Source organism: Podarcis pityusensis (assembly GCF_964106645.2).
Source record: "Podarcis pityusensis genome assembly, chromosome: 6".
Taxonomy (NCBI): domain Eukaryota; kingdom Metazoa; phylum Chordata; class Lepidosauria; order Squamata; family Lacertidae; genus Podarcis; species Podarcis pityusensis.
The window spans coordinates 44,407,821-44,435,028 of record NC_138030.1 but is presented as its reverse complement, the minus strand read 5'-3'; the positions used below and the strand labels follow the sequence as shown (position 1 = coordinate 44,435,028).

The 27,208-nt window shown below is 39.7% G+C and overlaps 1 protein-coding gene and 1 long non-coding RNA gene across 13 annotated transcripts in view; one reads left to right on the top strand and one right to left on the bottom strand.

The window, feature by feature from the left end:
* LOC308479371 (ankyrin repeat and SAM domain-containing protein 1A-like) overlaps positions 1–27,208 on the top strand; it is a 112,629-nt gene that overhangs the window by 81,004 nt on the left and 4,417 nt on the right. For 7 of the 12 annotated variants that reach the window (XM_081010011.1, XM_081010008.1, XM_081010004.1 and 4 more), the window contains 10 exons: positions 15,493–15,591; positions 18,452–18,601; positions 18,750–18,857; positions 19,438–19,602; positions 21,021–21,146; positions 21,854–21,925; positions 22,350–22,436; positions 23,282–23,419; positions 24,941–25,111; positions 26,168–26,266. In XM_081010011.1, the coding sequence (XP_080866137.1) occupies positions 15,493–15,591; positions 18,452–18,601; positions 18,750–18,857; positions 19,438–19,602; positions 21,021–21,146; positions 21,854–21,925; positions 22,350–22,436; positions 23,282–23,419; positions 24,941–25,111; positions 26,168–26,266 (1,215 nt within the window). The remainder of the gene's footprint in view (positions 1–15,492; positions 15,592–18,451; positions 18,602–18,749; positions 18,858–19,437; positions 19,603–21,020; positions 21,147–21,853; positions 21,926–22,349; positions 22,437–23,281; positions 23,420–24,940; positions 25,112–26,167; positions 26,267–27,208) is intronic. The other 5 variants (XM_081010015.1, XM_081010013.1, XM_081010014.1 and 2 more) reach the window with 1 other exon arrangement.
* On the bottom strand, positions 38–15,484 carry LOC308479471. Its single transcript, XR_013987690.1, has 3 exons — positions 15,130–15,484; positions 10,033–10,166; positions 38–531 (listed from the first exon to the last, which is right to left on the bottom strand). It is a non-coding gene; the product is annotated as an uncharacterized lncRNA (long non-coding RNA).

Here is a 27,208-nt window from a genome sequence, read left to right as displayed (position 1 = left end):
TCCTACTTTATTGGCTTCCTCGTGAATATACTCAAATTAAGAGTTATTCATCTGTTGTGGGGAAAACAGTTTCCAAAATAAGTGCTGATATGGTGGTTGAGAAAAGATGTCATGTTGTGAAAGCTATAGCTAATACATGTAAATAGGGTGTTGGGCGTATGATAGACAAGTGGGGACTCACAATCATGCATGATGTGTGTAGGAAGTGGTGTGATTAGACTCTGGAGATGAGATGGAAAGGTGAAACACTAGGCTTCCTCTGTCCTCCTGTTTGGAAGAAGTACCTTTGCAAACTCTTTTTCAAAAAGAGGACCTGGAAGTTGCCATTTCTGCCTCAGCCATCACAACTTCCTTCCTTAGAAACCAAATAGCATGTAGGCACTAGCCCTGGCTGCTGACACCTGGGATCTACACTGGACTGAAGGAAGCATGGCTGTGCAACCTTCTGGTTTCTGTAGAAACTTACTTTGAACACTTCTGTTTTAGATAAGGATATGGATAAGTACTGTCTGCTGCCCTTCCAATTTGCCACTTTTCATGTCCAGACAAGGACCAAGTTGGTGGTAAACAGAAGTTGGTGGTAAATAGAAAGATTACCAAATAAGTATCATGATTGCATGTAACAAAATAATCACTATATATGGGAATTGCTATGACACCCAAAAATAATTTACAGCTTGCATTTCTCTCTCTGTGATCCACTTCAAAAGAGCAATTCACTTAAAATTCACCACAATCAGGTGTGTTCTGGTCACCTTCAGCCTTGACTACTGTAACATGCTCATGGGGCTGCCCTTGAAACGTGTCCAGAACCTTCAGCTGGTACAAAACACCACCTCCAGGTTATTTATTGGAACAGGTCGGTCAGAGCATATTACTCCAATACTGCTTGATCTGCCCTGGTTGTATGTTCCCTTCCAGGCTTGATTCAAGGTGTGCCTATTTCTCTTATGTGTCAGTTTAGCATGCTTTCAATCTTAAGTTTGTTTCATCCCTTTTCTGCTGTTTTTTTTTAATAAAAAAAAAAGACATCATCAGAATTTTGCATTTAAATTCCATGCATTTCTGTATGGATTTTCCATATGTAAGCTTTACCTTCATAATATATACATTTTGTATACTTTTCTATGCATTTCACCCTAGATAATTCATTTTTGAACAAGTGGCATACAGCTTGGAAGAGAATAGCTACAGAACATTAGAACTGGAGTCTGCCTACATTTTTCTGTGAAAAGCCACTACTCCCGAAATGGCATATTTTGTTTGGGTAGAGACAGTAATGGAATTCAGATTCTTTCATTCTCTAGCTTAGTGCTGTTAGCTGCTAAGCAATGCTACATGCAGTTGTTTGATAACAGGAGGTTACAAGATTGGGCTGCATTAATTCAGTAACATGTCACTATCTCTGATCATTGATTTAATGGACAACCTGAGGCAGCCTCTTTACAAGTTGTATATTGGTATACAGTTTAGTGATTATACTGATAATAGTTTTTTAAAAACAAAAATAAAATATTATGAAATGTACAAAGACAACTCAGGTTTTTTAACACACACACACAGTGCACCACATTGGACAATGTCACACCAGCCTTTATGCAGTCAAAATTCTAATCCCACAGTAACACCTGTTAGGACTGGTACTGCTATTGGAACTTGACAAGGCAAGTTTATGGGTGGCACATATATAAAAGCTCTGGATGAAGCAGCCACGGTGTAGTTAAAATATAAATCCCCTTGCTTTCTTTATATTCAGTCATCTGCGTATGTTCAATATATAGTAGGTTTGTTCTTGGTTTGTTTCTGGCTTACTGCTCATGGCTTGTTTGAAACAAACAATTTATGGTCTGGGTTCACATGACATAATAAGCCATACTGTGACTTATTTGCGCCTCAGTGGCTAGGCGCCTATTGGTCAAACCTGTAGTAAACATGAAGATTGTATTTTCCTTGCTTTTCACTCAGAGGTTATCCCTCCCCCCCCCAAAAAAAAACTGTAGCACTGTCCTTATTATGCAATCTAACTGTAGTATGGTGATTAGAGCATTGGACTTTAAACTGGGTGTTTTGAGAAGAAAATTAGAGGGTAACAATGTGTGCTACCTTAAGCTTCTTGGGGGAAAGACAGGGTGTAAATGTAGTTAATAGTGGTAATAGCTGAAATTATAAACTTAAATTAGGATCTAGTTCAGTGTGCATGGTGGAGGCTTTTTGTACATCAATGTACTCCTTAAAGCCAAGTGAAAAAATAATAACCTTCATGGGTAGAGAATGAATGTTTGGCACTGTTTTTCGTTATTAGGAACAGGTAACAGCTGCTATTTGAGTTTACCAAAATCAGCATACTAGAAACAGTTCTGAGTTCATGATGGGAGGGGTAATATGTACCACATCCCAACACAAGTCCATCCCTTTACATATTTCTTTAGGTACATTAAGCCATTACATTTTTGTTTCTTTACTTTTTGCCTCTTCCCCTTTCTGCTACTGAACTTCCCATAAAAGTGTTGCGTGCAACAATGATTCAGTGAGACTTTGTCAGAAGCAAATCTGCTCTCCTCATGTAGTGCCCTAGGCTCCTCTGGCTTCATTTTTTAATTGGAGGAATGAGGTAAAAATTGAGGGCATTAAAGTACGGGATGTTTGCAAATAATTTGAAGTTCTGACATTAATTTGACTAAATGCAATTTACTGTCAAGTCTGATTAGCCTGCAGTGATCGTTACCAGGCTCACTTGTTCATGGTATTCCCCCCTTTCTTACATTCAGCAGTCGAATTTAGAGCCATAGAAACACTGGATACAATAGCATAAATGCCTACCCCATCTTGTCTAAATTAAATGTGCAGAGTCTGTGTAGAGAGCAATAACCTAAGACTATTTGCCTTCTACCAGAGAGGGAGAGCATGGTTTCTATAGGGAGATCTCGATTAACTTGTGTACAAGCCATTCCTTTATAGCCAAAATCAGGGCAAAACTACACAATTTTCACTGAATAAAATTGTTTTCTCCCTTAAGCCATTTGTCCTGATAAGAGAAGCATGGGTGTGTTTCACAAAGGGGAAACCAGCAGCTTTGGTGGTGGGGAAATACTGCTGCTTACAGAAGTTTAATAAAAAGTTTGCTAAGTGGCATGTGCATTTTCATTGTCCCATACATTTTGACCTCAAGATTAGAAATTTCCCTGTCTTCTTTTGTAAGACCCCAGCATATTATCCAAAAACCTGTCAGATAGAAGCGAAATTATATAATGTATGTTACCAAGTTAGCCTGAAGCCCTAGACTTTTCCTATATTAGCAATGATACGTTTCACAGAAGTAATCTGCTTTTCAACCCGCACTGATCCTGTTTTGAATTAAATTTACACTACTGACTCTTAACCTTCCTGCATTTCTTAGGCCTCATGGCTGTGTCTGCCTTCTCATAATATAAATATGCGAATCAAAATCTGCTGAGAAACAATGTGTTGGAATAGACTATTTGTGGTTGTTTGTGGGATTTTTCTCATTGAACAGCTGCCACTGGCCCACATGCAACACAATTAGCTGCTTTTTAAACTCAAGTATGTTTCAAAAAACAGTTTGAAACAAGGGTACAATAATTCTAACTAACTAGCTATTGGTCATGCCCAAGTCCTAAGGCATGCATACAGATCATGTCCAATGCATTTTTTAAATACTTGAATTCTTTGAATTAATCAATAATTGGCTGTCTCTTAATGCAGACCCAGGTCATTGAGCCCAAGCTGCCACAGCCACCACCTGTCATGCACTACCATTGGCAGGATTGGCAGCAAAAGCAGCTTGTTCTAGGCTTGTGATATCTTACTCTCTTGCTACTTATGCTGCTTTAAATGTGCATTTTCTTTGACTTCCTTTAGTAATGTTTTCTTTTGAAATGTTTAAGATATTTTTTGTTTGCTGCATTAGATGTGCATTCTGTATTTTACCTCCTTTGAAATGTTTTATTTTGAAATCTTTAAGATAATATTTTTGTTTCCTATTATTCTGTATTGTTTTATTTGACACCTTAATGTAGGTTGTAAACTGCTTTGAGGGTTTTTTCTTTAAAATGCAAAGCAGTATAGAAATGAAATGAATAATAACAATAACAATAATAATTGCAGAGGTAACTTGCATACAAGAGAATGTTATGTTTTAGCTGCATTCTGAAAAAGTGGAATGTTATTGTGGACATGTCTCTGCATGCTGGTTTTATATATTCCTTACACTTCCTTTCCATCTGCTATAGAAATAAGAAATACTCCTCTTCTGAAACATAACATGCTATATTTAAGGCACAACCATATGCAGTCTCTGGGGAAATAGTTTTGCCCTCACAGTAGATCATTTCCCATATGAGAAGCATATGTATGTTCATAGTTCCCTGTTCCAAGATATCCCAAGGCCAATAACAAATGCTTTCTTTCTCATGTCCTTCCTACTAATATGTAGCTTGAAAATTCTGGAGACTCACACTTGGAAGGAATAATATGTGTTGAAGGGTTATCAATTGACCACTCGTTACTTAAAAAAAAAACAGCACTTGGAGGCATGACTAAAATTCACAAACCCAGAATAAATCTGAATCAGTACGGTTGTTTCATTTTTGTTCAATATATTTTGTAATATTGGCAATGCTACAGTGGTGATCAACTAAGGATTGTCATATGTCACTGGTGTAAATGAAGGGTAAAAAAATTAACTGTCACTTTACAAGCATTTGTTTGCCCCAAAGCTTCTGATGAATCAAATATAAACTTTCAACTGTCAGCTTTGGTTCACTTCACACTTTTCAAGCATACAATATCTCAGGATGCTAGCAACTAGGGTTCATGTTAGTTAAACTGCAGTTAGGAGGGGATGCAAGAAGGACATACTAGGAATGAAAGTTTTACTTCTCATGGTTATGGGAAATGACTTGTACTCCAATTCTGTTCTTATTTTTTGTTTTACTTGGCTCACTACGATGCTGTCCGCTGATGCCTTGTGACTATAGGGAATATACTTGACCCTACCCTATCCACTTCCTCTTCTGTCCCCTCCAAACCCCTATGCACCCTCAAAATCAGCTCTGTAGGTTTGAGGAACCCTCCAGAGCAGATTTTGGGGGCACATGGGGGAGGAGAGGAAATGGAAATCCCAGTACAAACCAGAAGGAATAATGGGAGATTTCCACCATTGTAGTGGCATAACGAGATGATAAAATCAGTTTTGCATGAATGGAATTAGAAAGGTTTCAATATCCACTTAGGAGAAAAGGAGTGACAGATGATGTGCCTAATACTTTGAACATACAGATAGGGATATACACTGCAAATTGTAGTTCCAGTAGTCTCCTATTGCTATCATTTCTTAAGACACTTTTGAAATTTACAAGAACTGAATTATTTAATACTAAGAAGTCATGCTCCTTGAAAGATAAATACTATTTTATTGGAGGAGGAGTCTCTCTGTGGGACACAGGTGTATAGCCTGGATGGCATGGGAAAAGCTTGGCATTGTTGTTATTAAAATTTATATACCGCCCTTTACCACAAAATCTCAGGGCGGGTCACATTTCCAAGTGTCTGCTTTGATTTGGTTGTAGAAAAATAGAGATGTTATGGTCTGAGCTGTACATCCAGCAACATTAGGCACTGGATCAGTTCAAGGGGTATTAAGGCAGTCATAAAGCAGTGCTTTTCACAAAAGGCAATTATGGCCACCTCTACTGATCTCCCCATTTGTATTGTGCAATGCAGGGGACTGTTGAGTATATTCTAGGGAATGTTTTGAGGACCATTAATCATTTTCAGTAGATGTGGCCACTAATGCTCTAAGATACTGAGGTTCCGTGGCAGACTCACAGGAATACAGAATAACCAATATGGGAGAGATTCCTCTAGAGTGGGATGCTAGAAAACCACAGATTATAAAGCACTGAGGCAAAATAAGTATCATAATTTGAGGAGTCAAATGTATACTGAACAGCTGACATCTATGTTGGTTGATTGAACACTAATCCCATAATTCACACTGTAACGCACACTGCAGAAATATCCCCAAACATTCCATGTACTGCATCACAATAAGAAAGATGAGTGGCTGTTATTTTTAATTAGTATGTAACTTCCTTTCAAATGCACACACAAGTTTTTAGTAATTTATGCTGGTCTCTATGTGGTGCTATTTTATAGCCATCTTCTCTTAAGGTAGGCTGCAATTTGCTAATATGCAAAAGTCTGAATTTAAATTTAATTGAGCCAGCTAAGAAACAAAAATGTTCTGGTTGAAGCTACATTGCCATTACAGCATAAGATGTTTGATTTTGTTTTAAGGTACATAGCTAGATTTCTTGAGCAGCAGATGTTTTGACAGATTTCCACAGTTGTAATCTTGCTGTTTCAGTTTAGTATTGCTTAGCAGCATGGAGTTATTGGTTCAGCAGTGCCCCTGGCTTGAGGGTATGTTAGGCAGGAAAACTACTGAATAACAATGAAACATCTTCCTTTCGAAGGTTTTATTTTTAAAGTTGGGTGACTCCGGTAGTTCTCACCCCATACCTGATACAGCGTTGTGGAAATATTCAGTGACCTTGTAAGCACAGTTAGTCAGTGGTTTGGACTACGTACTCCCAAGAGGCAAGCATGGGCTTGGTTTCATTTTATAGAACACTCTGCATTCCTGTTCACATCTATTTAATTCACTAATGAATGGGAAAACAGAAGTTTAAAAACACCACATTGATAAAGGGTGATATTCATCATAGTGCTAAGGAGATCATTCCATCAGCACAAGTATTTTCACATGTTTGATTGAATGATTCCTCTCCTCACCCTATGTTCAAATTCAAAGTAAATTTGGTGAGGACATAGGGGGACATGGGAAGAGCAGAGGGGGCAACAAGTTCGTTGAATGTGACACAACCAATACAAATATTCTTGTATTGCTGAAATGAAACTAGGGCAGAACTTTAAAGCAGCCTTGCAAATAAGTTCACAAACATTATCCTATCATAAACTTTACTAGTTTGCTATAGGATGCAGAGAGTTGCACCCCTGCTTTAGCCTGTGGAAGAGTGAATTTTGGTTTCTACTGGATGCAGAAGAGGAATGAAGCACTCTGCCTGTCTTACAGCAGCCCACTCACTCACCTGCATCCATTCCTTCTTACCTATTGCTACCAGATGAAAGCATAAATATAAGGCTGCTTTGAAGCAAGAAAACTGCATATTTAGTATAAAGGTTAAAAAAAAAGTTCCTTAAGAGCACTAACATTTTGGGCTAAATCTCTAATTTTATGCACTGTGTGATAACTGTTGTAAGCAAATGACCTTGCATAGTAGGTAGGCATAATAATGGACACTCATTTCTTTAGAAGGGGAGGGGGCATACTATTTGTCCTGTCTTAGGACAGGGGGGAGTTGCCTGGTGCCATCATTATATATCTTTAGGCACCAAACAAAAGTATTCCTCTATAACCAGGCCTTTGGCCTGCCTTGGGCAAGATAAAGCAACTAGATTAGATTAGATTAGATTAGACAGACAGACAGACAGACAGCATTCCTATAGCAGTTGTGAGTCTTTTAAGAAAAATCACAAAATAATTGTCCCTCGTTTTAACCAAGACTATATCTGAGACTGGGCCTTTAGACCTTACCAGATACTGTTGTCATCCCTTCAACATGCACACTGAGTTCTGAAGTAGTCTCCTGTCTTTGCCTTGGTGGAAAAGGACTTTCTGGTGCTGTTGTCATTTTTGGCGAGACTTTCTTTAGGAGTCATTCTACATCAAGTACCATCTCAAAAATTACCCTGTTCTCTACATTGATTGAGAGGACATTTTATTCAACAAACTGTTGGCACTGGCGGAGAAAGAGGTGGGGCAGGGGGAGTGCACCGCCCCAGCACCACGATCCCGGTGGGGTGCCATCGTGGCTCCTCCCCCCTGCGCTGGGCGCCACACCCCGGCAGGCAGCACGCCATGCCCCACGGGCAGTGCACCACACCCCTGGGACATGCACCAGCCATGCCCCCGGTGCCAGAGCATGAAGCTCTGCCACTGACTGTAGGTGAATCCTTCTGAAGTTTGTGGAGAATGAGACTTGGAGGGGAAAACAGTTTGGAGATCAAAAATGGACACAGTGTAATTTGTGACTGAGGTTCTAGTTAGTGACCATTATCCCTTCTCAGCATTCCAAAGACAGGCAAACATTTTTATCTGTACATAGCAATACAAATAAAAGCAGGAGGTAGTCAAAAGAAAAAGAGCAAACATATCATAGGGAAATGATAATAAAAACAATAACCCAAATTGTACAGAATGACGCCTGGTATGCAAAATAACAGAAGTAGCAGCAGGAATGAGTAGATGTACCAAAGAAAAGGAACCAAAGCATACCAAATCAAAGAGCAGTTCATCTAGGTGAAAACCAAACCATCAACAAAGACAGACTTGAGATGTTTTCACCAAGTCTAGCTGCTTTTGGGGAGCTGAGCTTTGGGATACTGATAGCAAGGAATAGATCTCTTAAATTATTCAGAATATAGCTGAATGATAGGTCATGATTGCATTATAACATTGTCAAGTAGAGTGTCAGAACTCTCTTAGATTGAGTAATAGTAATGTCTCTTCAAAGGTTTTTTAAAACAACAGACACCCAGATAGAACAGCCCATAACACTTTGTACTACTTTGGTTCACATGATTGCATTAAGAGATTTCCTGCTAGGTTTTGTCTGTCTCCAATCCATCTTGTTATCAAAAGCTTGTAAGGAAGGACCACCTAGTGAACACTTCCCTCTGCTTTTAAATGTGCATCTCCTCTCAGAACCAATTAAGTAAAAATGCCTCTTGCCTCCCCTATGGATTTTCTACCTGTGTGTTCAGTTCTGCCTGCTTATCAGAGAAGCTAAAATAGTCTTTGCCATTTATTCCCGCAGAGCCATGTTAGGCTCTAAAAAGCAGAGTGGAATTCGCATAGGCACCCTTAGGGAAGTGCCAGCTCTGTGCTTAGGTTGGAAGCAGGGGGCCTTTTTCAGCAAAGGAAGATGGACATTTCTCGGGGGGAGGGGGGGACGGGACACAATTCAGCAGGGCCAAAGGTATAATCCTGTAATGCTTTCCTGAATATTATGCTGTGCATGTTAAGTACTTTTAGAATGGGGATTCACAGGATACATGAATATGGGGATGGTTCAGGGAACGAGGAATCTCCATAAGATGAGCATATTTAAATACTGCTCGATGGTTCTTGGATCTATGATGAGAGAAGTAGCCCTGAAAAATCCTCCCATCAAATTTTTGATTGTGAAAATTATTATTCTCTCCTACTGTGCCCTGAACCTGAGTCCTTTCTACACTGCAGCCTCTGCTCCTAAAATACAGTGGTACCTCGGGTTGAGAACTTAATTCATTCTGGAGGTCTGTTCTTAACCTGAAACTGTTCTTAACCTGAAGCACCACTTTAGCTAATGGGGCCTCCCGCTGCAGCAGTGCCACCGCCGCGCAATTTCTGTTCTCATCCTGAAGCAAAGTTCTTAACCCAAGGTACTATTTCTGGGTTAGCGGAGTCTGTAACCTGAAGCGTCTGTAACCTGAAGTGTCTGTAATCCCAGGGTACCACTGTACTAGTGAAGTGCTAACGTATGGGACAGAGACACTGCTGATCCCAGAGCAAGTGCCTATTCAAGTGGAGCTCTCAAAGCTGCTACTGCTAAAAGAGAGGTCACTTTCTGAGGTCTAAGTAAAACTAGTCTGGGCGGATCATAATGCTTAGACCTTGATTGTTGGCATTGATAATCTCAATGGGTGTCACACATTTTATGTTAAGGTTTGAGAGGCTTGCTGTACACCAGGATTGGGGAACCTGGTGCCCTCCAGTTGTTGTTGTCCTTAGTCCCAACCGGCTTGGCTAATGGTAAGAGATGGTGGGTACTGGAGTCAAAGTACACCAGGAGGGCCACATGTTCCCCACCCCTGCTGTAGAATAAAGCCTCTGAAGTATCTGCCTTATCCATCCAGACAGCAATGCACTTCTTTCAAAATACCCACCTGTTTTCCCCTGGTGCCAAAGGGTAATTCCCTTGCTGCTGCAAGCTGGTGGTGCATAGGTGTGCTTCATTTTGCTTTAATGTGGAGAAGTCTTGCACAGAGATTCAAGATGAGCAGCAGCAATGTCTGCAGTACTGATTACAAGAGCAAAAGCTAACATTGTACAGTATAAGGGAAACCGTAGGCCAAAACAGTAGTTTTAATGTAACAAGACCTGCATTACAAAGTCTCATTTAAAGCAGTATTTTGAAAAACAATAACCTAAACCAGGGGTTGTCAACCTGGTGCCTACCACCCACTAGTGGATTCTAGGTGGGCAGTAGGGGGTTCTATGGCACAAGCTGAATCCTCCTCCCATTGAGCACTGGTGGGCAGTTAAGAAAATTTTACCATCAAGAAAGATGGATTAGTGGGCGGTAGGTATAAAAAGGTTGACTACCTCTGACCTAAATGTCTTAGCCTTCTGCTCTGTAACCTACCTATATATGTGCATTCACCAAGCCTGGTAGTGGCACATATGTGTGAAATAAGCATGAGACTATATGGATTGACTGCACTGCACTGTCTTCCACATAAGCAGTTTTTGCTTAGCGTATAACATTGTCATTCCTATATAGTTGGTATAGGTTTTTTTGGTATTTTGAAAGCACCTTTCAGTAGAAGAGGTATCTGAGTCATCTGGTGTTTCATACCACCTCAAAGACAATCAAGTTAGGCTTTGAAAATAATTTTTCTCATGTGTATCAGTATGCTGATATTTGAGTCTTTAGAGAGTCACAGAAGTTTCACTGCTGCTTTACTCTTTAAAAGGATGGGTGGAAACAGCTGCCATCAACTCTTTCTCTTCTGTACTCAAGCACAGTTGGAAAGGTACTGGCTTCCACCATAGCATTTATTATTTTTAAAGTAATCCTTCCAGTTTATCAAAATCTCAAAGGTTGGATCAACATAATGTTGCAATCCCTATAAACTTTTTTCACCAAGATATATATTTTCTGACTGCTTATGTTGGCAGTTCAACAAATTCAAGATGTGTCCATTTTTTGTGTTGCCCTTTAACAAAATATCACTATACGTTGCCCTTTAAAAACCCACAATGACTCAAATGAAATTAATTGTTGTAACGGGGAGCACATATATTGGAGGCCTGGGTTCGTTCGTTCTTTCTTTCTTTCTTTCTTTCTTTCTTTCTTTCTTTCTTTCTTTCTTTCTTTGTTTCATAAAACTGAGCAGACCATGTCTTGAGTGCCTTGCAATAAAACATACATTATAATTAGTACAGTGGTACCTCGGGTTACATACACTTCAGGTTACATACGCTTCAGGTTACAGACTCCGCTAACCCAGAAATAGTACCTCGGGTTAAGAACTTTGCTTCAGGATGAGAACAGAAATCATGCTCCAGCAGCACGGTGGCAGTGGGAGGCCCCATTAGTTAAAGTGGTGCTTCAGGTTAAGAACAGTTTCAGGTTAAGAATGGACCTCCAGAATGAATTAAGTACTTAACCCGAGGTACCACTGTAATTATAAGCTGTGTGCATGGCACCAGAACAGGCAGCCTCTGTGCACGGTCAAGCGTGGTACAAGGGGGTAAACATCTCTGGACATAAACAGAGGGTTGTATCCAATGTTAGTCACACTCAGAGCTGGATACAGCCCAGACTGCCTTGCATCCTCTCCCTGAGAGAAGTCGTCAAGAAGTTACCTGCATTGTACAAGGGAAGGAAGCCCATGGGCATGCACTGAGTGCAATAAAACTTACTCTGCTTGCACAACCTGTGCTACCAGACTTCTGATACAACAAATGTTAGCATTTATACCCGCCCATCTGGCTGGGTTGCCCCAGCCACTCTGGGCAGCTTCCAACACACATAAAAACATAATAAAATGTCAAACAATAATGTTTAGCATTAATAATAATAAATAAAGCATCAAACATTAATAACTAGCAAGGTTTTTGTTAGGAGTGTGGTGGCCATTGAAAGGGGAGGGAGCATATATATACAGCACCTTGCAAAAAATGAGAGAGAAGTTAGTCATGGTGTTGTCTGTGTGATACACTAAGCAATATGATGAACCTGTGCAGCCTATGCTACCAGACTTCCTCCATGAACAATTGCAAAGCAATGTCTACAAAGGTGCTTTTAGAAAACCACAAACTGCAGCACTTGGATGGTTGAAGTATGTATACAGCCTGTGTAAACATGAGCAAGTCACTGAAAAGGGCACTATGTGCACCCATTGAAATGGACATTTCATTGAGTTCGATTTATTTGCCTGTGAGATGTACTAAATGAATGGTGTATGGGTAAAATTGGTGATACTTCAGATCAAAACATGCAGGCAGGTTTTGTGTTTTAGAAAATGGCTGTAGCTGCTGTTCATCATGAGTTTACCAACTCAAAATGGAGCAAACATTGAGCTTTTCATTGCAACTGAAGTTATTTTATTAAGATTACAAAATGCCCTTTATTTCTTAGGATTGTTTTACGGCAAAAGAGATAACCATGGAAATTAGTACAATTTAGACAAAAAAACCAGTTGTCCTTTTACCAGAATATTTGACATCATTGCAGATTCGGTGGCTAATGCAGCTCAATGAAAATACAGAAAAGGCATTGCAGAAATATTGTGGATACAGCCATGTAAAAATTCTTCATTAAACAATATCCACAGCAAACAAGGCAAGCAAAAGAAGTATCTTGTGCTGTGTTTACTCTGTGCTGTCATACAAAGTGCATGATGGCCTACATCAATGTGCAATTACTGCTGTCATTTCATGTGTGAAGAAAATGGTCTGGCCTTGCACATTCAGCAGATGGCAAATTCACTCTCAAATGGATCTCTCTCTCTCTCTCTCTTTTCTGTTTATAGTAAGCAGCCTTCACAAGGGTTGGTTTTTCTAATAGTCTCCCCTTTATTGATAGAACTGAAGAGGGATATAATTAGGAATTAATGATCACCAGTTAATTCCCATTTCTGCCCCTCAGTGGTTGTTGTTTACATGTGTTGATAGCTGACACAAGATGGGAATTTCAAATTGCTATGCCATCATATGATAGTGGGGGTCTTCGTGTAAAAGGAATGGTTGTATGCCTGTGCTTAATACAGCAAAAAGGCATCCTAGTGCTTTTATCTAGATCTTCTTTCACTGTGTGTGTGTGTGTAAAAATTACTGTAGTACCCTAGGAATTGTCTTTTACAAAAAGGGAATCCATGTTGAATGTTACCTTTTTAATGTGGAAGAATTATACTGGATGCCCACCTTTTTGTCACGATAAAAAAATCATGTTCCTTTCTCTATGCTTTTAGCTATTTATATGTACTTTAGCTCACCTTTTCAGCTCTCTGTCCATTCTCACATTTTAGTTACAGCAAGCACAATAGAGAAAAGAATCGCATATAATAGTGTGGGAAACTGTGTCTAGTTTTGAATGTATATATGAGCACTATCTAGCACAACTGGACAGTAGTCTGGGTTAGCTAATCTTAGTTGCAAAAAATGAGCTACAAGGTAGCTTTGGTTTTCTAATTGCTTCAATAATAAAAGGGGTGTTCTGGGCTGGATCTGAGCTGTAAGAAAAACAAGATATATAGTAAAATGGCTGTTGAATATTGCCTTTGCTAAGCACTATGTACTCATTCATTCATTCCTCCACACTTCACATGTGGAGATAATGAGCTTTGTAAAGAGTGTAATGATGAAAGTCACTCCTCTAGAGAGGGCTGGGTTGCTTCCATCTCCATGGAGACGCATGATAGATTACAGTGAAACTGACCTTCCCTGGATTGTTGGCATGCTCTAAAATAAATTCAATTTTCTCTCTCTGGCCCTCAAGGGAATTCAGGCAAAGACGAGCTTTCCATGTTTGCCAGTGCAGTGCACTAGCAAAGCTGACTACGAGGAAAGGGCAGGCAGCTGAAGCTGCGTCCAGGTATACTGGATTGTTAAACTATGATCAAAGGGGTGACTGATGAAAGCGAGCATGTATGAAATGGGAAGGTCGTGTAAATCAATCTACTGAAATTTATTGGACGGAATGAGATGCAGTGGGGCCAGCAGTGAAAGTAGGCTTTGGATAGCCTGAATCAAGCAGCTGGGACTTATGCAGTGCACTTAACAAAAAGGCTCCTTTGATGCAGAGGCAAGGAGGTGAAAGGGGGAAGCCTACAGAGAGAAAAGAAGGAGGGATGCAGTGAGATTGCAGAGCAGCAGACGGTAGCAAGGGAGCCATTGCTGGAGGATCCATTGGTGTTTGCCTTAGACCTTGGGGTCCAGGGTCATTGAGAGTGGGAACAAATGAGAACTCGATGCTTATAAGTGTCCATGACTACAGATTTCCCCCCTCTCCTATAAAGCTTGAAAAGTTTCAGAAAAGGGCAGTCAAAATGATCAAGGGTTTGGAGCAGCTCTCCTGAGGCAAGGTTGCTTTTTAACTTAGAGAAAAGGCAAGCAGGGGAAATTATGGAGTCATATAAAATTATGCATGATGTGGAGAAAAGTGGGTAGGAAAAAGTTTTTCCTTCCTCTCTCATATTACTAGAACTTATGGTCCATTCAGTGAAGCTGAATGTTGGAAGAAAATACTACTTTACACAGCACATGGATAAACTCGATAGTCACTCCCACAAGATGTAGTGAAGGTCGCCAACTTGGATGGTTTTGAAGGATTAGAGAATTTCATGGAGAATAGTCAAGACAGCTGTGTTCTACCTCAACTGCTATAGGCAGTATCCCTTAGAATACCAGTTTTAGGAAATCACAGATGAGAGTACTGATTGCACTCAGGTCCTGCTGTGACAATAACCAGATTACTCCTGTTATTTTCATGGTTGTTTAGATTTCTAACTGTGTAATGTTTGCCCTGGTGATACTATCTTTTGTTACACTGTGTTATGATAACCAAGCAGCAGCTAGGGAGGAACCATGATTTTTTATTCTAAGGGCTCTTGCGATGCTCTCAATTTTCATACCTGGGCCAAGACTGAAATATTGATTCTGTACAAAGGTAATGCCAAGAAAAGCTGAATTATGATCTGTTGTGTGAATTTATTCACTTCCTTCATTCTGCTGTTACATGAGGAAAGCATGCATACCTTAAATCCTGTTCCTCGTGCTAGAAAGTAGGCTCCTTCCGCCTTGGCTGCTGAGGTTCCATTGGGGTTTCTCCGCTACATCTGCAAAGCTATCCTCACTGCTTTAAGAACTAGAAACATTTTTTTAAAATCAAAGCTGAGATTCCCAGAGTGTCGAAGTCTGTGCCCAAATTCTGTATTTACACGGAGTTTTTGCATGATGCAGAGTTGTGAAACAACAAAGACAATTTTTATTATACAATCAAAGACCTGGTAAAAACAAAAATTATGAAACACAGTTTTTATTGAAATGCAAAGCTGCTGAGCTTCATTTTTGTCGCGTTGCTGAGCCTTATTTCATGTCTGCCACTTGTCTTCCTACAGGGCAGTAATGTCATGGAAGATCAGGACCTTCGAGAGATTGGTATTAGTGACCCACAGCATCGCAGAAAACTTCTTCAGGCAGCACGGTCTCTTCCTAAGGTTAAAATGAATTTGTGTTTTCACATGCAGACATAATTTTTAGTATTGGAATACCTTGAATTCCATAATTATGAGTGAACAAATAATTTTACAGGAGGAGAAGCAAATAATTGCATTCTGCCATATTAATAGACATTGTAAGGAGAGGGCTTAGTATTGCTTTCCTATTAAGCATGAGTCCAAATAGTGGAGTCAGAATTGTGTCGAAAGATACATGTTTTTTGCAGCTTCTAAGTAAACTGAGTTAATGAGAAGATATCACCAAAGCTGGTGCAAACATTGTGAACAAATCTCAGTTTAATAAAACTAAGAATAAAGTAGTGATTTGACTTGTGAGAGGCTAAAGACTTCCTGATTTCACAACAGGTTTTTCCTCTGTTTGTGTAGACAATGGAGGGTCTCCATTCTCCCAGAATGCCAATCGAAATATTTATATATTTAAATGTCCTTGTCTGGTTCTATTATTGGAAATATAGGGTGTTTCTATGTATTACAATTTCACATAGTCTTTTTTAAAACAATGGAACAGGAAGGTTTTAAAGTGTGTGAAGTGGCTCCTCCTAGAATAGACATTTTAATTTTACATTCCAAAACAGCCTGCTTCTTACAGAGCCAAGTAAAGTGGTTTGTTTGTTCAATCGTGTCTGCTTTTTAAGAAGCAAATTCCATAGCAGGAAGCTTACCATGAGGTTCTATATTATGCTTTGCCATGCAGAAAGCTTTTGGTTGCGCTACTAATTAAAAGTTCCAGAAGAAGCTGAATTTCTGAAAGCAATAGGATTTAACCATAGATCCATGTTGCTACACTGCATGTTTTCCCCTGGTTGAATTCAGTTAATTGCCTGGTGTTGTGCATTGAGCTTGCTCTCTTTCCCACAATGGGTCAATGAAAGCCTCTGGTCATTGTGGAAGAGTGCATTTCCAAGAGTGAGTTTTTACAAATTTTATCTCTTCGGGTTCCTGATCATTGTCCCTCCTTATGCGAGACTGTTCTGGTTCCACCAACAGTCACTTACTAGATTAGACCAGTCCCTCTTGGATTTGTTCTACTCCTCTCTGCAATGGTTACTGTGCCACTGACATTCAAAATTTTGATCTATTGCTGACAACTGTACCTTTAGTTAATTCACTTCCAAGCCAACTCACTTCAACTCAGGCACTTAAGTAACCGTGGGGCATAATTGAACATTACATGCAAATACATGTATTTTTCCCTACAGAATACAGCTGTAGAGTTTAGATTAAAAGCAGTTTTAGGGAGCACATTAGAACAGAGAAGCAGCAGGTGAGAAAAAAATATGAAGAAGCTCCTCCCATTACTCCCATGCTTAATTTCCCCACTCATATTCACAAAACAGCTTGGGGGGGGGAGGCACCCCCCTGAGATTTCATGCATTCTGTAGTTAGCCCTAGTGGCTCATCTCTACTTAATGGAGATAATACTTCTACCTCACAGGGAACTGCACTGTATAGTTGCTACAACCAAATACAGACTGGAGTTACACAGTCAAATGAAAATGGGATGTATCCAATATTCTCTGTCTAATAATGCAAGGGCTCTTGTGCTAGCGGATGGACAAGTTTTAATGTCATGCAACAGAAGAATCCAATTTAAGAGCTGCACTAGTGAAAATTTGTTGTGCAACAAAGTTACCAGCCACCCACTTGCAACAATGTTCCACTGGCACAAAAACTTTCCAGCTGAACAAGTACAGTGGTACGTTTGTTCTCAAACTTAATCCGTTCCAGAAGTCTGTTCTAAAACCAAGGTGCACTTTCCCATAGAAAGTAATGCAAAATGGATTAATCCGTTCCAGACCTTTAAAAACAACCTCTAAAATAGCAATTTAACATAAATTGTACTATCTAACAAGACCATTGACCCATAAAATGAAAACAATAATCAATGTACTGTACTATAAAATAAATAAAACAGTATTGTAGATGATAAAAATAAAAATTAAATTTTTTTCTTACCTGCACTGATGATAGTCATTGTTTAGATAGGAGGCTTTTATCCATTTCCACAGTCACACAATCAGTCAATCAATCAGTAGCTGAACTGGGATCCACACAGTCACAAAAACAAATTAATGGGTCAAAGTGGAAATTTAAGGTTAGATTGTGTTAAGATAAATTATAGAATAAAAATTAAGAATGATGGAAAGGATTTGCTGAAATAGCTAATTGAACAAGAATACAAAAAAGGGAGGTGTGAGGAGGTCGATGACACAAGTAAATGAAAGGTAGAGATATAGAGATTTTGGATGTGTTTTTTAAATGTTTTTGCTTTTTTTGTTGTTCTGTTGTATTGTTTTTTTCCCCCTCTTTATTTTTGATGTATTGTGAACTTTTTATTGTTTCTTTCTTCTTTTTTCTGTAACTATTAAACTTTTAATAAATATCTTTAAAAAAACAAACCACAAAAACAAATTAACTGAAAAAGCCTCAAAACAAAAAAATGCAAAATAAATAGCAAAAACAAAAGCACCAAATATAAGCTCCAAATATCACCTTAGAACACTGCAATTGGACACGGAAGGCTTGAATTACAATGGGGGGGAGGGAATTAGCAGCGCAACAGGAAACGGGGACACAAATTAACAGCGCAACAGGAAACACGGGTGGATTCAAAACAGAGCACGTTCGGCTTCCGGAAAAAAGTTTGAAAACCGGAACACCTACTTCCGGTTTTGCAGCATTCGGGTTCCAAGTTGTTCATGAACTAAGCTGTTCAAAAACTGAGGTACCACTGTATACTGCTAAGTGACTTTTACTGTGGGTTGTAACCAACGTAGCGCTATGTTCACACCTGATTCTTACACATCTATAACACTTTTCTGTCTTGCTCCTTCTACAGGTGAAATCTCTGGGCTGTGATGGGACTCAGCCTTCTGTTCCTGTATGGCTTGACTCCCTGGGGCTGCAGGATTATATTCAATCGTTTTTGTCGAGTGGCTATAGCTCTATAGACTCTGTGAAAAACCTCTGGGAACTAGAACTAGTAAATGTAAGTTGCTAAGCCTATTCAGTTCCAGTTAAGATGAAAATTCTGGTGATTCACAAGGTGAAAGATTGCAGCGCTGTGTTAATACTGAGAAGCCACAATGTAGAAAGTTTTTTGTAGCATGTTTTTCTGACGTTCTCTTTCCCTACAGGTACTTAAGGTAAATCTTATTGGCCATCGTAAGCGTATAATAGCCTCTCTGGCAGACAGACCATATGAGGAGCCCCCACAGAAACCACCACGGTTCTCTCAGCTAAGAGTGAGTCATTGTTTTTAAGGAAGAATGGGGTGGGGTGGGGTGGGCTACAGCATTTCTGTCCCCAGTGGGTCTTGCTTTTCTTTCTACACACCATTTTAATTAAACTTTGTTTGAGATTGAGCACATGCCTCTGGATTTTGGAAACCATTTGAAAGTTTAGAGCTCAGGTGCTTCAGAACAGTTCCAGGTGGACCTCAAGTCACAGAATAGAAATGCAACATTTATACTTCTGTCTCTACAAAGTAAACAGCCCCAAATTAAATCAATTTTCTTCATAATGGATGCTAACTAAGTCTCATTTGAATTTATCGATATGTTTTGTAACATTTAGAATATTATGTACTTTTATAATAAGTTAATGTGAGCCCTTTTGAGTACAGTTCATCATGGAAAAGCAGGGTATAAATGAACTAGACTTCCTTTTTACTGGTTATGTTGACCTTAACGATCATACTAAAACAAATGGGGGGGGGGGGACTGAGCCTTGCCTGATAGGGGCATTTTTATTTATTGTGGGCAAGTTGCTCTGAATATACCCTGTGAAAATCTAATTCTTGTAATGTGTACACTCTGATTTCAGTGCCAGGATTTGATATCCCAGACGTCTTCACCCCTAAGCCAGAGTGACTCTTGTACAGGGAGATCTGCAGATCTCCTGCTGCCTTTGGGGGATGCTGGAAAGAAGAGACATGAGAGCAGCCATGACATTGCATCATACCCCAGAACAGAGAGACTCAAGGCACAGGTATTCCATTATTTTTTCTTCTAGAAATTCTTCTATTAGCTTGTAAAACAGGAGTCTCTAACCTTACAGCTGTTGTTGAGCAGGGCATGGAGGGGAATGGCTGGTTGGCTCTGGTAAATTAGAAATAGATTGTTATGCTCTAAGATGGCTACCTGCTCTGGTGAGGACATCTGAGGGGCATGACTGACATTGGTGGGTGGAGGCATGAAAGCCTTGCAGCTGGTTTGGTTTCCACAAGTTGGGAAATAGCACTGTGAAATGTAGCAAGAAGAATCAAAGTTACTTTATGATGGTAGTAGAAGAGAGGGGGAATCTCATGGGAGCTGTAGCACAGTTTTGCCGACTGGAGACCCACAGTAGTGAAGTATGGCTGCTGCCTCTGCCACCCCCAATATGGAAGCAGATTTAGTGCATTGCTGATGATCACCAGTATTTTTTTCCTGGAACTGCCACTGATCATTGCTCAGACAGTTGTGCAAAAAGTACTGGTTTTTAAGGCTCTCAGAAACTGTGCAATTGCCATGGGGAGGGGTGTCTAGTTATGGGTGTTCCCAGTCTTGACATTATTAACATTATTAAAATTGCTGAGATACAGCAACCAGTTTGTTGTTGTTTATCAAGCTTTGTCTGTCTTTATATCTTGTATTGTACAGTGGAAACATGCCTGCCTAGTTCAAGACATTTTTAGAGGTAGCCAGATACTGCCCTAGTCACAAGGATGGTATTGTGTGATGCTGTTTTGACATTTGTTAATAGCCCATGTGAGCCCACTCACCAGAGGAGGTTCAGTTGGCCTTGCTGTCTGCTGCTTTCATAAAACTGATTAAGATAGCAGAGAGACTGTTTCAGCACTAGTCCCCAAACTCTGGAAGACACCAGCATTGTTATCTTATTAAAAAGCCAGTAAAACCTTCCTTTTCCACACCTTTAAATGAGAACATAAATGTTCCATGGATGCTTTGTCTTATATGTGCATTTTAGGTGATAGTTATTTCTTTTATTTATGTAAGTATATATGGCTTTGAACTATGTGGAAAAGTGGTTATAAAAATATTTATCCTATTATGCATTTCCCTAAGGCTGTCGTCGCACTTGGGCCTCCCAGCTGCCTTTGTTTCCCTTCTCTGCTTCCATCCTTCTTGTGGGAGAGCTATGATTGACAAGTGCATTGACCATGAGATTCCCCCTCTTTTCTACTACCATCAGAGGGAGTGGGAGCCAAAAAGATTTTCCACCTTAGTCTGTTGGGTTGGGGGCGTTGGTGAGGTCTGGGGGGTGGGGGAATTGGTGAAGGGTAGGCAGGGTTGTAGACGAGCTTGGCAAGCAACTTGAGCAGGGGCAGAGCCCTTGGTAAATATGCTCAGTAGAGCAGGCATCCCAGACCAAATTCTGACTATAACTGCAACTTGTGTTTTCAGGAGGAACGCCGTGAATCTAAACTTACACTCAGACCCCCTAGTCTGGCTGCTGCTTATGCCCCTGTCCAACACTGGCAGCATCAACCAGAGAAGCTTATATTTGAATCCTGTGGGTATGAAGCCAATGTAAGTATATTCTAGATTAATTAAATTGAGGTTGATATAATAGCCATCTTCAAATATCTAAAGAGCTGTCACATGGAAGACAGAGCAAGCTTGTTTTCTGGTGCTCCAGATAGGAGGACTCAAGCCAATGGATTCAGATTACAAGAAAGAAGATTCCCACTAAACACTAGGAAGAAGTTTTTGATGGTAATAGCTGTTCAACAGTAGGACAGACTACCTCAGGAGGTGGTGGACTCTCCTTCATTGGAGGTTTAAACAGGTTGGATGGCCATCTGTTGGGGGATTTTTAAGCTGTGATTTCTGCATTGGTCTAGATAACCCTTGAGATTCCTTCCAACTCTACAATTTTATGATTCTAATTCATCTGGTGCATAATCTTGGTTCTTCCTGTAAAGCATGGATGAGGAACCTGAGATCTTCCAGATGTAGGACTTCAATCTCCATCATCCCTGACCGTTGGCTATGCTGACTGTGGCTACTGGGAACTGCAATTCAACAAGATTTGAAGGCAACATATTTCCCATCTTTGCTGGAAAGCATGGTCCTGCCACTTACATAATAGCTTTTACTTAGTACAGTTTGGCCTTATCCAGGCAGAAGTTTATAAGATTGCCTGGTTCCTTTTGGAAGCAAGAATATCTTCTCATCTTTTGGGGTACAAATATTAGTGTTAATAGTTGCTGCTACTGTTCCCCTGTTTCAAACAGTATCTAGGTTCCATGTTAATCAAAGATCTTCGAGGGACAGAATCTACACAGGATGCCTGTGCAAAGATGAGGGTAGGTGTGCACTGTGTAAAATCAAAACTTCTGATACCAGTCTTGAAAAGTAAAATGTGTTGTGTAGCTCAAGATTTGGAGGCTGCTGCAAGCACAAGATATAATAGCCAAACCACAAAACTTCGAAATTTCGTAATTGCCCTACAATTATCTGTTACCTTGTTTTAGTCAACTTGTTTGGCAAATATGTTTTCAGCTGGTATGCAGTATTTACTGCTAGGGTGTGTAAAGTCTGATTATACCTTGTTGTGTATATATTATATATATACTTCACTGAATTTTCATTGCCTTGAAAATGTATCTTTAAAAACCTAGCATAGTTCTTCCAAAACCTGATGCGGATTAAAAAAACAACTTGCCTGTATACTCCATCCTGAGAAATGTTTTAATCATGCCTCTTAATGAGTTTTTTTCTTTTACAAAGAAATCAACAGAGCATATGAAGAAGACCCCAACTATAATATTATCTATCACTTACAAAGGAGTGAAATTCATTGATGCATCTAACAAGGTGAGAACGATCTTAAGCTTGTAGTTAATACTTAAAATCTTGAATGTCAAGTGACAGTACATCATGGAAATTAATCTGTTATGCAACTACCCATTCCTTATCAGTAAATACATCAAAATGTCATGGTAAATCCTGTAAGAATTGCCACTACAGTGGTGCCTCGCAAGACGAAATTAATCCGTTCCGCGAGAGTCTTCGTCTAGCGGTTTTTTCGTCTTGCGAAGCAACCCTATTAGCGGCTTAACGGATTAGCGCTATTAGCGGTTTAGCGGCTATTAAAGGCTTAAAGGCTTAGCGGATTAGCTGCTAAAAGGCTATTAAAGGCTATTAAACGCTTAGCAGATTAGATAAAGGGGGGGAAAAGCAAAAAAAAAATCTCAAGACTTGCAAGACATTTTCGTCTTGCGAAGCAAGCCCATAGGGAAATTCGTCCTGCGAAGCAACTCAAAAACGGAAAACCCTTTCGTCTAGCGGGTTTTCCGTCTTGCGAGGCATTCGTCTTGCGGGGCACCACTGTAGAGAAGTTAGGTAGAGATTGATTTTTCCCTTGTATCAGTTTTTCAGATAGTGCTTGTCTGTATTTGGACGCTGCTTTTGTTGCTGAAAGAATGTCTCAGAGTAGACGTATTGAAAACAATGGACTGAAGTTAGTCATAGACACTAATTTTAATGGATCTGCTCTGAGTAAAAGTTAGTTGAATACCACCCAGGGTATTCTAACCCAAAATCTTAGTTGTTATTTAGTTGTAAATAAATTTTAAAAAAAGTTATTTTATTGTGAATAGTGTTTTCGTAAGATAATCTCAGTTACTGAGCAAAAAAAGCTGTTTGTTTCCGTTTGGCAGAATGTTATTGCTGAGCACGAAATCCGGAACATCTCATGTGCTGCACAGGACCCGGAGGATCTCTGTACATTTGCCTATATCACAAAGGACTTGCAAACTAGCCACCACTACTGCCATGTCTTCAGTACCATTGATGTAGTAAGTCATGTAGAATATAAATGGCTTGATTCTTTGCTTTGCATTTTGCCTTGCTAAAAATAATCTGTAGGTAGTTGGTTTGCAGCAAAAAGCTTTTGGAATGCTGGTAATTCATATACGCAAACATGGGGTGCAAGGATTTAAGCAACATATGCTGGCTTTTCCTCCAGAGTTTCTTTGCCCTGAATGTGAAATGGCTAGCAGTCCCGGTACTCTAACACATTTAAAAATCCAGTGCTTTCTCTACAAAATATAGGGTATAATGTGTAGGAAGTGAGAAGTAAATACTGGAGGTGTATCAAATGTTTTATATTTGGATTTTAGAACTTGCATGATAAAAAAGATTTTCATGGCAGAGCTAGGTATGTTGCACAGAATTCTGAAGTATGTTTCTGCTTTTTGTCACAACCCTGGACATTAACTGCAGCCATAGGCAACATAGTGGGGTGGGGGAATAGAGTGTCTTCCCATACAAATTGCTCACCTCCCATTCATTACTTGATTACTTTTGGTTACACAGTGGAAATACTTTTCAAATTCACTACCCCCAAATGTACTTTGCCCTTTCTGTGCCCTCACCAGTATTTTTGTTCTGGAACTGCCAGACAGTTGTGCAAAAAGTGCTGGGTTTTAAGCCTGCCAGAAACTCTTCAATTGCCAGGTCAATCCACAGTTGTTAATCCAGAGGAGCTCCTAAGTTCTGAGAGCAAGGCAGTTGTGCAATACCAGTACTGGCCTCACAAAGCTTAGGGAAGTAGCCTGTCTTGACTGGGCAGAATTGCTTCTTATGGCAGAATCATTTCTTTCCTGTGACTGGTGTCAGCCAGCCCAAAGTCACACAGAACAAAGGGATAACTTTAAAAGGTACCCCTCAGAAGCTGTTTGCTCAGACAAACTTTGTATTTCCACAGTGGCTTTGCTCTCCAAAGAAGGGTGGGGTGGGGTCCAGATGACCGTAGATCTCTGATCCTCCATCCACCTTACAGGTACTTGGTGGCAAGGCTATTGAGTCATGTCTACTGACTCTTGAGATATTTTCAAAGTGTGCTGTTACATTTTGCTTTAGGGAGATTTTATTGTTTTACCTGGTGTTGTTGTTGTGTGGATATATCTTGTATAATATTTTTGTAAACCATTTAGATACATTTTTCATATGAAGCTGTATATAAGTATATGAAATAAATGAAGTTGGGAGCTCACAGCTTCCCCCTCTTTAGTCCATGTGGTGGAGAGGAGGATGAGGGCAAAGCTAGAATTAGCCAACTCTAGACTGTCATTTGCTCTAGCTCCACCTACTGTTTGCCTCCAGCCTTCTGCCCTACCTGTCCCAATGGCCATCACTACCTCATTATACAAAATGGGGCTTATTCCCTACTTTTTACACACAGGATTGTGATATAAAATGGTCTTCAAGATACCAGACAGCACTCAGCACTCATTTTGTTTGTAGAAAGAGACTAGCATCATAACTCTTGGCATTACTTTCTGAAGTAAGTTATACTTTGTGTTTCTTTTCTCAAGAATCTAACATATGAAATCATTCTGACATTGGGACAAGCATTTGAAGTAGCCTACCAGCTGGCCCTCCAAGCCCAAAAATCAAAACCTCCAGGTGCTTTGACAGCTGAAATGATAGAAACAAAATCTTCAAAACCGGTGCCTAAACCTCGAGCCAGCATGAGGAAATCAGCAGTACGTATGTTAAAAGAACTTTGGTTCTTTCCTGTAGTTATGCTAGTTTTTGACACGATGCCTCACCACAGCTGATTTAAAAAATACTGTAAAAAATACTGCATTGAGCCTTTTCAGGTAAGTAAGATAGTTAAGAGCTAATTAGCCGAGCAAGTAACAATGAGACAATAGAAAGAATTGCAAGTTACTGGAAAGGCTTAAAAGTATACTAATACAAAGATTTACCTTTCACTATTCACTATTTTGACAAGGGCCAAATACCAGAACTGCTCATTGAAGTAAATCAGAGTGTTTGCTCATATTTTTTCCTGAGTTAACTTGCATTCCTCCTGTGTGGTAATCCTGTGTTTTGTCTTGACAATGCTGATAGTTTGAAAGTAAAAAAAAGAAGAAAAAAAAGATGGGTAATGGATGGGAAATACTTTCGCAGAAAAGGATTCTCTTTCACACTACCATCTCATGAGGTGGATTCATGTGTCTGATTGAAGTAGTAAAGTCCTAGCTTACATACCACTGAATGACAAAGGTCTGCCTGCAGGGAGGCATTTCTCAACAGTTCTAGACAACATAGATATTGGACCAAAAGCTGTTAAGTTAAACATGCTACATGCAACCAGTGCTTGGCTGGAAACTGTGCATGATGAAATGCAATAAAATGAGAACCCATGAAGACGCAGGACAGTATTTTTGCTATTAAGACTATTTGTGCTGTAAAGTTGTTTTCCCTCCAAAATTGTTGCTTGGGCAGCCTACAGACTATATTGACACCCTAAAATGAATTTACTGCTTTTAGAACTACTAGTTGCTGGTGCCTTGTGCACACGGGCTTTCTTCCTTTCTTTCTGAAGTTTCCTCTGTAGGACTGACAGAAACATGTAATCAATGACACATTTACTGAGTACTTAGTTTCTTTTTTTTCAGCAGTTCCCATAAAGAGTCCTTGTCAATCTAGCAAGAAAATAAACATACCAGAGTACTGGCCCATGTGCTCTCTATACTTGTTGCTCTCCTTTAATGTTACCTTTTGTCTGTGTTTTGCTTGCTCCCGTTCCTCAGGTGCCGCTCCCTCCCGATAGTCGCTGTTGTTACTGTCACACCTGTACTACACACCGTCCCTCCTATCTGCCGCTGCAATCTGTTAGTCAAGGAGCTAAGGTCTTTACCATTCTTGCAGTCACATGTCTCTCGTTACAAACGTTTTCTGTTATCAAACCAACTCACATTCAGTGATTCCCTCATTCTTTCCCCTTAGTTTTGCTGCTCTGTCTATGTTCCCTTCTGTCTTGACCTTGCTAGGTTAATTCATTCAAGCTTTCCTATACATTACACAAGAGGCGTTTCAAGGACAAGCTTGTAACACTTTTCACCAGCATAAAATGTTTCTTCAGTGCAACATTTGCCGAGTTTTACCATATTAAAATCAATTTAACATTCAAGGAGAAGAGTTCTGTTGTTTAAGAGAATATATCAGATCATAAAAACCTAACCTTAGATAGCTGAATATAACACTTTAAACTCCAAATAAGCATTCTGTTTCTAGTGAATTTCAACAAACTGCTACCTTGAATTGATAATTGATTTGGGCTTAAACAAAATTTAATTTGTTCTTTTTCCAAAATGAGCTGTATCTACCGTATTTTTCGCTCTATAAGATGCACCAGACCACAAGACACACCTAGTTTTTGGAGGAGGAAAACAAGAAAAAAAATATTCTGAATCTCAGAAGCCAGAACAGCAAGAGGGATGGCTGCACAGTGAAAGCAGCAATCCCTCTTGCTGTTCTGGCTTCTGTGATAGCTGTGCAGCCTGCATTCGCTCCATAAGACGCACACACATTTCCCCTTACTTTTTAGGAGGGAAAAGTGAGTCTTATAGAGCAAAAATACGGCATTTCTTTCATCTGAAAAACTGGTCCAAGTCTTTATGGTAACATTTTAGGTGGTAAATACCTGTACGTGTGCACATCCTCTGCTTTAAATACTTTTTAAAAAATCTGACCTAGGCGGCTCCCTCCCAAAGCTGTCTTTGTACAGGTTTGCCTTCACATTCTCATAATGAGCAGCTTGGCTGATATGCTCTCTCCTTCTAATGTTTTCT